Source organism: Eumetopias jubatus, unplaced genomic scaffold (assembly GCF_037043125.1).
Source record: "Eumetopias jubatus isolate StellerSeaLion01/CBP00866 unplaced genomic scaffold, mEumJub1_p1.0 scaffold_5, whole genome shotgun sequence".
NCBI lineage: Eukaryota > Metazoa > Chordata > Mammalia > Carnivora > Otariidae > Eumetopias > Eumetopias jubatus.
The window spans coordinates 26,302,059-26,319,792 of record NW_028274811.1 but is presented as its reverse complement, the minus strand read 5'-3'; the positions used below and the strand labels follow the sequence as shown (position 1 = coordinate 26,319,792).

The 17,734-nt window shown below is 37.5% G+C and overlaps 1 protein-coding gene across 3 annotated transcripts in view; it reads right to left on the bottom strand.

Moving 5' to 3' along the window:
- The window catches only part of RAD50 (RAD50 double strand break repair protein), a 92,170-nt gene that overhangs the window by 34,322 nt on the left and 40,114 nt on the right, over positions 1-17,734 (bottom strand). For all 3 annotated transcript variants that reach the window (XM_028103527.2, XM_028103528.2, XM_028103529.2), the window contains 11 exons: positions 17,213-17,419; positions 15,469-15,651; positions 14,791-14,948; positions 11,735-11,910; positions 10,994-11,231; positions 5,810-5,999; positions 5,214-5,340; positions 4,612-4,805; positions 2,768-2,878; positions 1,807-1,899; positions 1,619-1,732 (listed from right to left, as the gene is read on the bottom strand). In XM_028103527.2, the coding sequence (XP_027959328.1) occupies positions 1,619-1,732; positions 1,807-1,899; positions 2,768-2,878; positions 4,612-4,805; positions 5,214-5,340; positions 5,810-5,999; positions 10,994-11,231; positions 11,735-11,910; positions 14,791-14,948; positions 15,469-15,651; positions 17,213-17,419 (1,791 nt within the window). The remainder of the gene's footprint in view (positions 1-1,618; positions 1,733-1,806; positions 1,900-2,767; positions 2,879-4,611; positions 4,806-5,213; positions 5,341-5,809; positions 6,000-10,993; positions 11,232-11,734; positions 11,911-14,790; positions 14,949-15,468; positions 15,652-17,212; positions 17,420-17,734) is intronic.

Here is a 17,734-nt window from a genome sequence, read left to right as displayed (position 1 = left end):
GCGCGCTACCTCTCAAATAAATGTTAAAAAAAATAAAAAATAAAAATCTTACAAAAAAAAGATTTTTTATTCGTAAGTAATCTCTACACCCATCATGGGGCTTGAACTCACAACCCCGAGCTCAAGACCTGCATGCTCCACCAACTGAGCCAGCCAGGCACCCCATGGCAGAAATTTACTTCTGACTAATATTCATATATTTGAAATACCTGGCACTATGGCCAGGGCCCTGCAGACAGCTGATATGGCTAATCTTCAAACAGATTTTAAACCAGCATTTATAACTAAATGATTAAAGTGTTCATATAGCAAATTTTGTTAATAACAGCAGGAATAGAGAAATGGTGTAAAGGAATGATGAAGATAATTTCTCAATGTGATTCTAATTATACTAGTAGAAATTAATTTCCTTAATAGGGAAAATGATATAGGAATCAACTGAAAAATGACTGGAAATATATAGATATTTTACTTACAACTTTTAGGATTATTATACCTCCATCCTTGTTTTGTGTGAATTTATCTTACATTAAGAAAGAAAAGAAAGTGAGAAAAAAATAGAGATATATGTAGGATATTCATTGCCACCATCTGCAGTAAGAAAAAAGTGATCAACTTGTGGCACACCCACAAAACGGAGTATTTCATGATCATTAAAAAGAACGTGGTGGGGGCGCCTGGGTGGCTCAGTTAAGCGTCTGCCTTCAGCTCAGGTCATGATCCCAGGGTCCTGGGACTGAGCCCTGCATCGGGCTCCCTGCTCAGCGGAGAGCCTTCTTCTCCCTCTCCCACTACAACTCACCCTGCCTGTGCTCTGTCAAATAAATAAATAAAATCTTAAAAAAAAAAAGTCATGAACTCTTAATATAAGTATACAAAATTATTTAAAAAAAAAAAAGAACGTGGTGGATCTGTGAGTTGACTTGATATATAAGATCAAATTGCATTAAGTGAAAAAAGCAAGGTGCAGAATATGAATGGTATATCTCATGCATAAAAGTAAATATACACATATACACAGATATATTATTGATCTATCTACCTGCTGATATGAGTAAGAAACTTCTTTAAGAACAAACAAAAAACCGTTAACAGTAATGACATCTAGGAGTGAGCTGAGAATAGGCAGAAGGGGAGGGAGAATTTTAATTTAAACTCTCTTTGTTTAAATATTTATATTTAAAATTAGCTTTGCGGTGCCTGGGTGGCTCAGTCAGTTAAGTACCTGACTCTTGGTTTTGGCTCAGGTCATGATCTCAGGCACATGAGCTCAAGCCCGGCACTGGGCTCCATGCTGGACATGGAGCCTGCTTAAGATTCTCTCTCCCCTCTCTCTCTGTTCCTCCTCTACCCTGCTCACGCTCTCTCTAAACTAAAGAAATAAAACCTTTTATGTTTACACTTTTACCAAATGGGTCTTTTATTAAAAATAAAATTGGAAAAAAGAAAAGTATAAAACATAAAAGTATAAAAACATACTGGTATTAGAATTGCTTTTCTCTACTGTGTGCATTTCTACTCAATGGATCTATTGAAAACAAAAGTAGAAATTAAAACATAAACAGAAGAATGTTACTGGTATAAGTGATATCATAAGCCACTAGCAAAAAAGACCCACCTTCTGTGTATCAATATCTTGTCTCATGATTCCCATTTCTTTATTTATATCTTCTTTGTGTCTCTCGCATTCACTTAGTTGAGCTATTACTTTATTAAGTTCGTTTTCTTTTTGCTACAAAAAAGAATATTCTTTAAGCACAAAAAAGAAAAGTATAAACAAATAAATAATTTTAAATTTTAATTTACCTTCTTATAGTCATCCTTCCCATCTTGAATATAATTCTCAATGTCTTTCATATAAGCATGAATAGTTTTAACCTTTTCTTTGGTATCATTCATCTGTGGAAAAATATTTATTTTAATATTTAATTCTAATGTTTATACACTGGTTGGGACCAGGGCATTTGAGAAGATTTATTGCCAAGGAAATACATATTAAGGTAACAAAAACTTAATAGGCAAAAAACCCACAAAAACTTAATAGGCAAGCACAGTGGAACAGTGGCTTGGAAGCTGGAGTCTTGGGTTCCACTTTCCAACATCACCAAATTTTATAATCTGAGACAATTCCCTTTATCATCTATGGGACCGGATTAAATAGTCTCTCTTCTCAACTTCTTTTTTGGATAAGAAGCAAAATAATTTTAATCTTTATTCTTTTTTTAAAAAAATAATTGTTTAACATGTAATGTATTATTTGTTTCAGGGGTACAGGTCTGTGACTCATCAGTCTTACACAGTTCACAGCACTCACCATAGCACATACCCTCCCCAGTGTCCATCACCCAGCCACCCCACCCCATCCCTCCCACCCTCCACTCCAGCAACCCTCAGTTTGTTTCCTGAGATTAAGAGTCTCTTAATGGTTTGTCTCCCTCTCTGGTTTCGTCTTGTTTCATTTTTTCCTCATTTCCCCTATGATCCTCTGCCTTGTTTCTTAAATTCCACTATCAGTGAGATCATATGATAATTGTCTTTCTGTGACTGACTTATTTCGCTTAGCATAATACCCTCTAGTTCCATCATGTCGTTGCAATTAATCTTTATTCTAACAAGAATTTTTAATGTCTAATATGTCACAAATCTGAAAATGCTATTTACCTTACCATGTTTTTAATTTCATATGAAATACTAGTGTCCAACATGGTTCTCTGAACATTAAGTTTAATATATGTATTTGATAATAAAAATATAAATGAAATCTTACTTTATCCTGGGCTATTTTGTTGCTTTTATTTTTTTTGTTGATTAATTCTTCTTTTTCCTGCTGCAACTTCTCCAATGTTGTTTCTAAAGGGCTTAACTGCTCTTTAGCATCCTAAAAATACAAAACGTAGCGCCTTATATTCCATTATCTTATTTCAGATGTCAGACTTTATAGTCATAATAAAAGCACTTTCTATGTGTCAGGCTTTAAAAATTAACTCATCTGCTTTTTCCAAGAACCCTATGAGGAGCCCTACCATCATTTTCATCCCTCTTTCAGATCCATTTATTTGGGATCACGACAGCCAGTCAATGAAGGACCCGGCGCCCGAGCCCCATCCACCTCCAGACTCTTTCTCTAACCTCCATGCTGTGCTGCATCCCCACTAACTTGGTTCCTGACCCAGGCCACGTGCCCCTAATTATATGAGCATGTGGCTTCAGGTGTAAGTGTTTACGAGTTTGTAGGGGCACATGTCAGCTCTGTGTGACCGAAGAAAAGGTTCAGTTCAGGCCTCTCTTTTACAGACGGGAATATGATGATACAGGACACTTTGTCCTTAAGCTGAGTTTGCTAAGGGCTAAGTACAGATTTCATGGTATAAAAACGTACTGGTACGTTGATGTTGGTGTGCCCACACCTATTTTGGAAGGAAAGGGGCTCTGAACTGACAAACTATTTTACTAATCAGGAGTCTACACTGTTCAGGCTTATAACATCTCTAGAGCATAATTACCCGATTACCGCTGTAGAGAACAATGATACTCGAGCTAAGATAATGACTATTTGACGAACCCATAAAAGGAGAAACAATTCCTTAGCATTATTTCAGGGTAGGTGTATTTTTGTATTCATACTGAAGAAGAGGTATGGTGTGGTATGAAGTCAAATGTGATAGACATTTAAGAGCTACTTGCAAATAAACCCTGCTCCTACTAGCTGCATGCCCTTGGCTAAGACATGAAGCATTTGTCTCAATGTCTTTTTTATAAAAAGGGGACTAAATCACATACCTCAACAGGGTTACTGAGACACTGAACTGTTAATGTCAAAGGGCTTTATAAAGAGTAAAAAAATTATACAAGTGTAAGATATTACTATTTCATATCATACTCTAACTACTTCTGTAACATTTACAGTAATTAATGACAGATTCAGTAATATACTTAGTGCTCACTGAATGTTTATAATTATGAAAAGCTAGATAAGATTGTTATTTCTAAAACTGTTCAAAAATTTGATTTGGTCTTAGATGTGATTAATCTAGATGAGGGATGCCAAATGGTTTCCATTCCATGTAGTAACTCAAAGCCTGCTTACTACAGTGGGAAGGATTCTGAGACTACACCTGGAATCAAACAGAAAAAGTGCTAAGACTGAGAGGCAGTATCTGCCACGGATACAGTATCTGCAGGTAAGACAAATATCCCATACAAACAGGACTCCTTATAAGTAGTCAACCAGTCACCTGACCACCCCCAGTAACGGAAGTTCACTAATTAACCAGGCAGCCAATTCTTCCTTATTACAGCCAAAATCTTCTCAGACTCTTTACCTGTTAGTACGTTTTGTCAACACAGGAACCACAAAAAAAAAAAATTATACTATTTTTTATTTAATCCTCACAATAACCACAGTTTTAGTCACTACACCAATAAGGAGCATTTCACATATCTGAACTAATTTAAAAAACAGGTATGTGGGGCTCCTGGCTGACACAGTCAGTAGAGCATGAGACACGTGATCTCAGGGTTGTGAGTTTAAGCCCACGTTGAGCATGGAGCCCATTTACTTAAAAAAAAAAAAAGATTAAAAAAAAAACAGTTTAGTATGAATGTTCTTACCTTTATCTCTCTGAATAAGGACTGAACTTCAGTGGATAATTCCACAGTCTGCTCCTCTAGCTGCTGACGACGTTGTAAATTAGTAGATATCTGAAGTTTCTCTGATTTAAGTTCATTTGTTGTACTTTTTAGGTGTTGAATCTGTTCCTGCTGGTCCTGTATAAGCTTACGATTCAATTCCATCTTACTGGAAACTACACAAAAACATTCACAGTGACTAAAGGATACAGAAAATACTACGGACAGCTAGCTTCCATTTTTATAGCTCCAAGGAATTCACAAAGGCTCAGCTTCCATGGGTCCCACCCACTGCAAGAAAAGTGCTACAGAACCCCTCCTGGCCACCCATGGGACCACAGGGTAGGTATGACTAAGAAAGAGTAGAGCTCATCAGATATCCATCATTCAAAATCTCCCATCATTCCAAATCTTTTGTGCAAAGCAAGGAAATAAATGAGGCTTTGAGAAAAGAGGGTGAATATACTATGAACTGGAAGAAAGACAGTTCCTTGTCCACATAACAGATATAAAATTTATGATTAAAAAGCATATGCTGGGATGTTGAAGTCTTTATGGTTACATGAAGAAACAGACTATATTACCTGTATCTAATTTGTGTTGCTTTTCTTGTTTTTCCTGGTTTACTTGTTGAACAGTTCTATCCAAATCTAGTCCTTGCAGCTTAGCTGCTTGTTGTGCAATTTTTCTTTCAACATCTTTAAGTTCCATCTTAAGAATAAAACAAAGTTATTTCCTTTAACAAACTTACTACATTATCATTATTCAGTATCTTTAAAAACTGCTATTATTTTAAAATCTGAATTTGTAGTTACAAATTTCAGATTTAATTTTAACAAAGTTTAAAAGAATAAAATGAATTTTAATAATTTAAATATATAAACAAAAGGAAACCAACTACAAATGAAAACAAACAGGACATTTCTTAATTCTCGTATTTATGAATAAACAATCCAAACCCAGAAACATAAACTAAGCAGTACTCCCCTCAGACTATCTGCAATTCAGGACAGGGAACTCTAAACTCAACCTATACCTGTATACTTCTGCAATTCAGGACCGGGAACTCTAAATTCAACCTATACCTATATACTATCTGTTTGTTTTTACCACTCTCACATTTCACATTCAAACCACCATGAAACAAGTTTTATTTGGCCTTCAACTACAATAAACTTACCTGGAACCTCTCCATAATTGTAACATCTGTCAGGCAGACTTTAGCACTTTCTTCTTCAGGCATTATTGTGCCCAAGAGTGTTTCCTGTTCCTCTATGTCATTCTTTAAGTGCTGTATGTCTCTATTGACATTCTGCAGTTTGTTTCTTAATTCTGGTATGTCCTTCTCCTTCAAATCAATTATACTTTGCCTAAACAGAGAACACACAATTAAAAATAAGCTCTCTAATGTTTTCTTATCATGAAACGGAGGTTATACATTTTTGGCAAGAGTATCATAAGTGATTGTATCCTTCTCAGGCATCATATAAGTGGACACATGATGTCATTATATTTTAATACTGGAGATGTTAATCTTACTCACTTGGCTAACATGGTGTCAGCAGCTTTATCCACTATAAGGTTACTATTTTTGTCTTTGTAATTAATAATGATCTTAGGAGAAATATACTGGGACTATGTCAATATCTTGCTTCTCCTCAAACTTTTGCCCACTGATTTTTCAGTATCCAATGGTAGATCCTGCTTACAATAATTACAATAGTCTCCCCGCCGCCACGCCGATCCCCAGGGGATATACTCCAAGACACCCAGTGGATGCCTGAAATCATGGATAGTACCAAACCTTATATATGCCGTTTTTTCCTATAGGCATATCTGCGATAGAGTTTATAAATTAGGCACAGAGATTAACAATACTAATAATTAAACAATGACAATATACTGTAATACAAGTTACGTGATTATGGTCTCTCTCAAAACATCTTATTGTACAGGGGCACCTGAGTGGCTTAGTTGGTGCATTGTATGACTGGTGATTTCAGTTCAGGTCATGATCTCATGGGTCGTGGGATCGAACCCCGAGTCAGGGTCTGCGCCAGTGGGGAGTCTGCTTGAGATTCTCTCCCCCTGCCCCTCCCCCCACTCAAGTGTGCACGTGTGCTCTCTCTCTCTCAAATAAATAAAATTTTAAAAAATATCTCATTGTACTGTACCCTCCCTCCCTCCTAAGGTGATGTTATATTATAAAACGCCTATATGATGACAAGAAGTGAGGAGAATGATGTAGGCCTTGTGACTTCAAGTTGGGCTACTGTTAACATAATGACAGGTCAGGAGGATCATCTGCTTCTGGACCACAGTTGACCTCAGGTAACAGAAACAGTAGAGAGGGAAAGCACAGATAAGAGGGACTGCTGTATTACTGTGATGTTTGCCAAACTGAGAGATTTTCTATATATTAACTGACTATACTGACCAAAGTGTCAAGATCATGAAAGACAAAGACTCTGAAGAGCTGAAGACTGCAGGAACCTAAGGAGAAATAACAACTAGATGCCATGTGGGATCCTGGGTTGGGTCCTGAAACAGAAAAACATTAATGGAAAGACTGCTGAAATTCTAATATGCTTTGTAGTTAACAGTGACACACAAATGTTTATTTCCTGATTTTGATAACTTATTTATGGTTATATAAATTCTGAACATCAAGAAAAGCAGGGTGAAGGGTATAGGTGAATTCTCTGTATTATTTTTGTAATTTTTCTGTAAGCCTAAAATTATTTCAAAATAAAAAGTTAAATGATGGAAAGGAAGGAAGGAGACCACTCAGCCAAATACTACATGGGTTTATAGTAAAAAAGCTGCTAACCAGTTTATTGCTGCTACTATTACGAATGGATTACAACTCCTGTGGCAGGTACTGGCTCCCTACCTATTTTTGTTGACACCTCTGAAACAATAAAACTTGTATTTAATCTTAAAAAAAAAAAAGCTATCAACCTGATTTCTGAAAAATTCTAAATTCTTAATTATAAATTAGTACAATAAATTAATTTCTAATGGAGTCAAAGGAAAAACCAGAAACTCAAGAGTTTAGCTCTTGCATACTGCTACTACTCAGTGATTTTTAAAAAAGTCCACATGATGACCAAGAACTGCCAACCTGAACTGATCTGGGGCGACAGAAGACCTAGTTTGTTATGCCACTGAGATGAAAAAATTTCCTGAGTAAATATGAAGGTGTACAGATTGTGAATGGTTCCATACCCACATTACTTCCTGAACCTTGTGGTCATAGCCCAGTTGGTCTTAAAGTACGTTCCCAGTGCCTAAAGAGTGACATAGCTAGGACAGCCCAAAGACGGTCAAGCATGCACTTGAACGGGGACATCTTTGTGGAGAATTATAAATATCCATTCAATTTTAACCCTATTTTTACATTTTCACATATACACTTTTAAATAACCTCGTATCATTGTGGTCCAGGGTTTTGGTGCCTTCTTTTCTGATGATTACCTAAGATGTTAAATGCTAAAATAAGTATAAGAAAGAGTAAAGATGTTTCCCAAAAGAATGGGTTATTGAGATCTATTAGGATTCTATTTTGTTTTGTAAAATTTTCACAAACTCAGTTCATCTATTTTTGTGACAGCATTCCTTTTCCAAGGGGATTTTATGTAAAAGAAACCAACAAAGATATGGTTGGTTGAAAAAATCTTTCAAAGAAATGGAGAAAAATACCAAGTTTTTATTTAACTGAAACGTTATAATAAACCTGACTCAGTACTAAGCAAAATGATAAACAGGTATATTTTAATCTGAAATTTCATTCACAATGGTGGTCTTATATTAAGTGTTGATGAACTTTAGCCTTTAAATGAAAATATTCTCAGGCCCCTGGGTGGCTCAGTCGTTAAGCATCTGCCTTTGGCTCGGGTCGTGATCTCAGGGTCCTGGGTTTGAGCCCAGCATCAGGCTCCCTGCTCCGCGGGAAGCCTGCTTCTCCCTCTCCCATTCCTCCTGCTTGTGTTCCCTCTCTCGCTGTCTCTCTGTCAAATAAATAAATAAAATCTTAAAAATAAATAAATGAAAATATTTTCCTCAGAGAGGATAAGCCAGATGTGGCTCCTCACTAGCTCTTTGAGCTCACCTTCAACCACTTTTCCCTTTGGCCTCAGGGATTTTGTACTGCCTGAAACACTCTTCTCCTGGACAAATGCATGGCTAGCTCCCTTACTTGGGGCCTATACTCAAATGCCACCTTCATAGCAATTCCCCTCTCACCAACCCTCAGTTAATTCTCTACTTCCTTATCCTGCTGTATTTTTTTCCAACGCACCGATTTACCTGTCTGACTACACACTTATTTTTCTAGCTTCAGGTTACCTTACTTTGTGTGTGGTGACCAGAATGGCATATAAGGTGCCACTCCAGATCCCAGGGTACTATATGGACTAAAGTTAGCCACAATTACTTTGACACTCCTCCCAATGAGAGGTGGAGTCTGTGTCCTCTCATTGAATCTCGGCAAGCTCTATGACTCCTCTGACCAACAGACAACAGCAGAAGTAACAATGCCAGTTTCTGGGCCTATGCCTTCGGATACTAGCAGCTTCTGTTGCCTGTCTTTTGGACTTCTTGCTCTTAGGATCCTTCATTTGGAAATCCAACCACTATGCTATCAAAATTCCAAGACACACATGCAGGCCATGCTAAGTCACTGTGTTTGACAGCCCCAAGTGAGCTCCCAGCCAACAGTGTCACCGCAAATCGTGTCAGTGAGCCACCTTGAACACTGAACCTAGTAGAGACTAGAGATGACTGCAGCAAACGTCTGACTGCAACTGCATTATCAGTTTCCAAACGGTACTCACTCATGTGGTTGAATTCCTTGTCAAGTGGGGCCCTTCACAGGGTGGCTCACGTGGCAGCTGGCTTCACCCATATCCGAAAGAAAAGGAGAGCAGGCAGCCGTAGTGCCTTACAGAACCTAATCTTGCTATCACTTCTGTCCTAACTTACCGGTTTCATAGACCAATCTTGGAACATGGGAGAAGACTATACAGGAGCATGAGTACCAGGAGGCAGGGATCACTGGGGATCATCTTGGAGGCTGGCTATCACAAAGCAATCTTTGTAGACTTTTCCTGAAATTCCTCTTCAGTTTTCTGCTTTTCTGCTTCCAGAGTTGTCTCAGTCTTATCCATTCAATATATTAACATAAGATTAATTTCTTAAAACACGTTTTCCATTAAATCCCCTATCAGTGAGAGTTATAACTAGGCCTGAACATAACACAGCCCTATCTTCTCAACTTACGGGAATCAATCTCCCCAAATGGTTCCTCCAACTTTAGATCACCTTTCTATAGCAGCACAGCTCAGACTCCCCTTCCCTTACACAGAGTGCTCTCATTTCTCTCTATATTGTTAACAATGCTTCACATTTCCCTCCTATTATGTTCTCAAAATCTTACTCTCATTCCGTAGTCCACTGGCTTCTCTCCTCTTAACTAATGTATTTGTCTGAGCCAAGTAAGAACTTTATTAAGCCCAGCTTTCTAAATATTCAATTCTGAGAGCTTGTCTCCTTACTCAGACCATCAGCTCCTTGAAGATTATGTCATACTGGTCTCTGTGACCAGCTTTATGATCTATGTTGTGGAAGACCCCGAGGCATCATCCCATACTTTCTGATGATTTTATTTATAAACAGACCATCATTTGAATTTCTTGAATAAGTGAGAGAAAAATAACAGAAATCATGATGATTCATTCTTTTTGAAGCAGAAAAGACATAAAAATAGAGTTTAAAATTTTTCTGTTGGGGGAGGTTTTTAGTACTTTTAATTCTTTTGAATTTAGAAAGTGACAGAACAGCAAACAGTTCTCAATCTGTCAAAATTTCTGCCCTTAAGCCGTCTCAGGAATTATATTAACACACACGCGTGCACACACACACACATGCACACAAAGAAAATAGTAAAGATTATAACTACCCTGTGACTAGTTTAAGAAGTTTGTTTATTTTTAAATAATTTTTTTTAAAGATTTTTATTTACTTGAGAGAGAGAGCAAACACAAGCAGGGGAAAGGGGCAGAAGGAGAGGGAGAAGCAGACTCCCCGCTGAGCAGGGAGCCCGATGTGGGGCTCAATCCCAAGACCCTGGGACCACGACCTGAGCTGAAGGCAGACACCTAACCGACTGAGCCACCCAGGGACCCCAATAATTGCTTTGTCTTATAAAGAACACGAGATGGGGCACACTGGCTCAGAATCTTGACTTGAACTTTTACTCATTCAACCCATTACTGAACATCTACTACATGCCAGGGACTGGAGGGGCACCTTTTACAGTGCCGCTGTTCATGTACAGTACCAGTAAATAAATCCCTACTCTCACCTCACGGGGACAAGTCCCAGCATTTCATCACGCCGCTTTTCTTTTTTCTTTAGTTCAGATTCTGTTGACTTCAGTTTATCTGGAGCAAGCCGCAGCTTAGACTGCAAATCACTGATGACTTCCTGTAATTCAGCTTCTGTCTGAAAAACCCTCTGACAGACAGGGCAACATGACTGGTTTTCATCTGTTAGCTGAGTAATGAATTGGGAGTAAACTGCTGTGGCTCCAGCCAGCATGGCTATTTTAAGAAAATAAATGTATTACCAGTGAGAAAAATATAAAATAGTTTTGTCATTATGGTTCTATCATTTTCCACATATATAGGATCATTCTTCATTTATAAACATATTATGAAAGAAATAAAAATCCTCTCATATTTACACATTCTTTGAAAGGGCACAATACATTCACATTTGTATAAATTACTTTCTGGTAACACACAAAAAGTGTAACAAAATTTTGGGAGCATATTGTGTACCAGAAATTGTTCTAAGAGCTTTATACCTATAATCTCATTTACTCTTCTTTAACACCCTAAGTGGTAGGTAATTATGTCCTGAGATGAATCTGAAGTAAAGGAATGATTTGATAATTTGCCCAAAGTCACAAAATCATTAAGCTGTAAAACCGGGATTGAAACTTAAGCCCTTTGGCTCCAGAACCAAATTTTTAAATCTCCCATCCTTAATAGCTACTGATGAGTGAAAATTCAAGTGTCAAAGCACCTAGAAGGTAACTTACCTCGCTGTTTTGAGGATTTTTCAATTTCTTCTTTAAGCCTGTCTAAATCACTTTCAAAATCCTGGCTACCACAAACATCAAACAGCTTGTCTTCATAACTGGACAACTGCTCTTCTTTCCTTTTTAGTTCATTAGTTATATGATTTTTATTTTGCTCAGCTGAAGCTAGTTCTTTGCTAAAATAAGAACAAGGATTACAATTTTACCACATGAACAGATGAGTTTGAAAAGTTTGAGTAGGTAGATACAAAACAAATTCTGCCAATAAATATTACAAAGGTTTGCTGTGACTAAGTACTTTTTTTTAGAAGTCAAGGTAACAGTCCACTTCTGCTTGAACCCCATCCTGGACACTGATCACTTTCTAAACCTGGTCATGGGCCTGTGTGATTCCTGGGGGTTCATGGTCTTAGATCGTAGGTTAGGAACCTCAGCGGAAATATGCCAGGAGAGAGAGAGAAGAGAAAAGGAGAACAGTCACCTGATTCCCTTGGGACCCTGTCACAGTATCACTTCCCTCCACTCCTGTAAGAACTTCTCCTTTATCCCTTCCTTGTTGCTGTCATCTGCTTACGTCATCATCCATTCCCTCTCATTCATCAAGGACTTTGCTCACTAATGCAATTCATCTCCACTCCAACTCTTAAATATCATCCTAGCCAACCTTCACACCAACAGAGATCAGGGTTTGCAGGTTATGATGCACTGGGCGAGTCATGTAATCAATATAATAGATCGTATTCGTAATCTTAAAAAAATTAAAAAGAATAAAATACACTGGAGCAGACTGAGCATAATCAGGACACATGCTATTTTGAGAAACCTGTTTCAGACGAATGTGTATGAGTGCATGTGTGCTGCATCTTGATACTTCCCATTTTGAGTCACAGTAAAAGTAAGGCAAAAAGAAAGAATACAGATGATGCGTTGACCATCGTCGCCACTGAGCCATGCGCATCCACATCACTGTCTTAGCACCTAACACTGCTGACCCCCTCCCTGAAGGTCTCCTTGCTCAAGGTTTCAAGAACTACTCCGGTCTGGCTCTCACCCTAGCTCCCTCAATTCTAGTTTCCCTCACTTGCTCCTCTTGCGTCGCTTACCAACAGGCGACGCTGCTGTTTCCCAGGCATCTGACTATAACCGTTCCTCTTCTCTTCACATAACCCCTTTAAGGTGATACGGCCTATACGAATGACTCTAATTATTACTTACAAAGCAACAATTTCCAATCTCTTGAACTTCAAACTCCAATAACCTATTCCCTAAGACACATTTCCCTAAGAAACAAATTAAACATGGCCAAAGCCAGATCCACTACCTTCCTCAAATATCTGTACAGAATTTTTGACTCTTATCTAACCACCACTCAAAGTGACATTAAAAAAAGTGACCACGTCTTTATTGTGGCAAAAAACAAACATTATATAAAATTTACCGTCCTAACCATTTTTTTAAGTGTATAGTGCAGTAGTGTTAACTATATACATACACATGGCTGTGCTACATATCTCTAAAGCTTTTACATCTTGTAAAACTGAAACTCTGTAACCATTGAATAATCATTCCCCTCCCCCCCCCGCCCCCCACTTCCTGGCAACCATCTTTCTACTTTCTGTTTTCAAGAGTTTGACTACTTTGGATACCTCATATAAGTGGAATCACACAGTATTTGTCCTTTTGTAACAAGCTTATTTTACTTAGCAATAATATCCTCAAGGTTCATCCAAGTTGTAGCAGGACAGGATTTCCTCCCCACCCCGACCCTTGGGTGAGCTTTACACTCAACATGGGGCTTGAACTCACAACCTGGAGAGCAAGTCACATGCTCGACTGAGCGAGCCAGACGTCCCGAGGATTTCCTTCTTTTTTAAAGCTGAGTAATATCATCATACACAAACACACACTGAATCTTTATCCATTCATCTGGCTACTAAGAATAATGCTATAATGAACATGGATTTGCAAAAATCTCTTCAAGATGTTTTCAGTGCTTTTGAATATATACTCAGAAATGGAACTGCTGGATCATCTGGTAATTCTATTTTTAATTTTTTTGAAGATCCTCTATTTTCTCTATCAGCCGTACCATTTCATATTCCTACTAACAATGTACAAAGGTTCCAATTTCTCAACACCCTCACCAATATTTGTTATTTTTTGTTTGTTTGTTTTTGGTAGTAGCCATCCTAAACTGGTGCGAAGTGATACATCACTGTGGTTTTCATCTGCATTTCCCTGATGAATTAGGCACTTTTTCATTTGCTCACTGGCCATTTGTATATGGTCTCTGGAGAAAGGTCTATTCAAGTTCTTTGCCCATTTTTAAATCCAATTATTTTTGTGTTAATTTTAGGAGTTGTTTACGTATTCTAGATAATAATCACTTATTAGATAAGTGGTTTGAATATTTTCTCCCATTCATTCCATCAGCTGCCTTTTCCTGGTTAATTGTTTCCTTGCTTTGTAGAAGTTCTTAAGTTTGATGTAGTCCCATTTATCTATTTTTTGCTTTTTGCTTTTGCTGCCTGTGCTTTTAGTGTCAGGTCCAAGAAAATATTTATCAATTTCAATATAATGAAGCCTTCCCCCTAAATTTTCTTCTATGAGTTTTATAGTGTCAGGCCTCAATTTTTATAAAGGAAAATTTTAATCCTCTAAGTTCTGCAAACTTTCAAGGAACAAAAGGCCCAAATTAATGTCATCATTTTTTTTTAAAAGATTTTATTTATTCATGACAGACAGAGAGAGAGAGAGAGAGAGAGAGAAGCAGAGGGAGAAGCAGGCTCCCAAGGAGCAGGGAGCCCAATGCGGGACTCGATCCCAGGACCCTGGGATCATGACCTGAGCCGAAGGCAGACGCTTAACCATCTGAGCCACCCAAGCGCCCTTAATGTCATGATTTTACTTGACTGATAAAATACAGCAGAACCAAAGTCAATTAACATAAGACATACCACTTTATAACAAAAAATAATAAAAGAATTCAAGCAATGAAAAATAAAAGCATGAAATAAGAGATCTGTATTACATCTCCGAATGTTACAACTACTTACTTCAATTTGGCAAGTCTGTCCCTGGTCTGATTAATTTCTTTTGATTTACTATGAAGCCAGTCTTCAAGCTGTTTTTTGTTGGGAAAATATCCTAACAATGAAGTTAATTCATCACTGTGTCGAGATTTTATTTTTCTGATTTGTTCATCTTTGTCAGCCTATAGAGAAAAAAAATTTTTTTAAATAAAGTCCAAGATCTCCATATTGTATCAAGAACAAAAATAAATTTGCATTCACAACTCTGAGATCAAGAATTACATGCTCTACCGACTAAGCCAGCTATTAACAAAAATAAATTCTAGACTAAAATTCTAGGCTTAAAAAAATAAAACAATGAAAATGAACGAAGGAAATGCAAAATTTCAAAAGTCTCACAGTGGGAATTGCTTTTCTGTGCCATAAGGGAAAAAAGTAACAAGTCCGACAATAATAAAAATTAAAACTTCTGTATGATATACGATAAATATTAATAGTAATGGGCATGTGTATATATACTTCTGTATTATTTTTTGTAATTAGAAAACAGTTTTTAAGCTCCAAAGTCTATAGAGTATTAAGCTCACTTAACTCCTAAAATATAATGCCAACACCACCTAAATATTTTGTAGTGCATCTATTACAAATGTAAATTATTTTAGATACCAGAAAGTATAATTAAAACAAAAAGTAAGGTCATACTTTGTCTTTGGTCAGCATTTCCATCTGGGTGCGTGTTGTTGTATGATGGTTTAACTGCTCCATTTCCTGGTCCAACTTACGCAGGGTCCTGTCTAGGTCTGCTTTCTCATTTTGAAGACTTATTACTTCTGTTTTTAGAGCTTCTACATTGCTGTTTTTCTCAGCTTTGCTTAGCTCACGTTCCTTATTAATAATTCAAACATACAAGTTTATATGTTGTGTTAAAATGACAAAACATATTAGAAATCAACTATTTCTCAGAATAATCAAGATATTACTGTTTGCTTTTATCCAAGAAGAGAAAAAGCATTTAAGAAATAAGATTTTTAAGGAAAATCTTATATAGTTATCTTACTAGGTTATAATGGTAGAGAATTAGTAAACAAATCTGGGAAGGTGAAACAGGAGGAAAAACTGAGAATGTAGTGTAAAACTGAGAAAAATACATCTAAGTATACAGTTTAGTAACTCTTTAGTTGGTATTTAAGTATTTATCAAGTACCCATGGAAATTCACTACATTGCCTGGCATGTAGAACCCATAAAATAGTGCGATGTGGTCTCTGACCAGTGCCTTCCCATCACAAGGCAAAATTGTGACAAACTATTAAACTGACAAAAATGTATGCTAGATGCTGAGTTACAGAGCAAAGAGAAATGTTTACTTAAATTATCAAGATGGGCTCTGAGAGGGAGATCTGCCAAACTTTAGGATGCTTACTTGGCGGCAGAGATGTGAAGGAAGGGGACAGATTAGAAACGAGGAAGAGAATTTGGAAATTCATGAAAACAGATGGTCTAAGAAAATTTCTACCAAACAAAGTGGTAACATGGCAAGAATCATATAAAATCTACAATGTGTGGAACCTAGAGTGAAAATACTTGTTTTTTTTAAGTTAGGTAAGTGGTTCTTAACCAAGCTACTCATAACAATCACCTGGTTTTGTCTGGAACACACATTTCTATTCCCCACTGAGGGCAGAGGGAGAGGCAGACTCCCCGCTGAGAAGGGAGCCCAATGCAGGGCTCGATCCCAGGACTCCGGGAACATGACCTGAGCTGAAGGCAGACGCTTAACCAACTAAGCCACCCAAGTGCCCCACGTCTAAGGCTTTTTTTTTTTTTTTAAAGATTTTATTTATTTATTCATGAGAGAAAGAGAGAGAGAGAGGGGGGCAGGGGGGAGAAGCAGGCTCTCAAGGAGCAGGGAGCCCGATGCGGTCTCGATCCCAGGCCCCTGGGATCATGACCTGAGCCAAAGCCAGATGTTTAACCATCTGAGCCACCCAGGCGCCCAAGTCTAAGTCTTTTTTAATTTTTTTTTTTTAAGATTTTATTTATTTGACAGAGAGAGACAAAGCGAGAGAGGGAACACAAGCAGGGAGAGTGGGAGAGGGAGAAGCAGGCTTCCCGCGCCTGATGCAGGGCTCGATCCCAGCACCCTGGGATCATGACCTGGGCCGAAGGCAGACGCTTAACCATCTGAGCCACCCAGGCACCCAAGTCTAAGTCTTTTTTAAAAGCTTCCTACATGATTCTAATTTTCAATCCACCAGTTCCAGAATCAAAGAGTTGGCATGATTATAAAATTCACATTTTCATTTTATATGAGATTCATAGAGAAGGTTGATGTTTTTATTGAAATGCCATAATCTTAAGATTAGCAACAGATAATATACTTCAGAATATAAGATTCTAAACGTCTTACACCTTAAAATTATTAGATTACTCAAATAATATCTTACAGCTTTTGAGAGCTCCTGGTCCAGTTCAAGAATCCTGTCCGAAGATCCTTCCAACTGCTGTAATTCATACTTCACATTTCTCAGCTCATTCTGCTTCTTAGTTAGGATTTCTGATTTTAGCTCAATTATTCTTCCCAGTCCAGTTTTCTTATCCCTTATCTCATCTATCTGTTTTTGTTTCAGAGTCTCTTTTTCTGTAAAGTCATTCTACATGAGAAGAATGAGCATTAACAATTTTTTTCACCAAACAATTTACTAATAGTTTCCTGAATGCAAAATTAACACACGCACACTAAGGAAAATATAGGAAAGTGCAAAAAAATGCAATGACCATCACCCAGAGATAATCGTTATTAACTATAAGCAAACTTTTTATGATTACCTTTAAAAAGAAATTTTGGAAGACAAATACTGTATGATCTCACTTATATGTGGAATCTGAAAACAAAACAAACCCAAAGAACAAACAAACTCAAAGAAAAAGAGATCAGACTTGTGGTCACCAGAGGCAGAAGGTGGGAG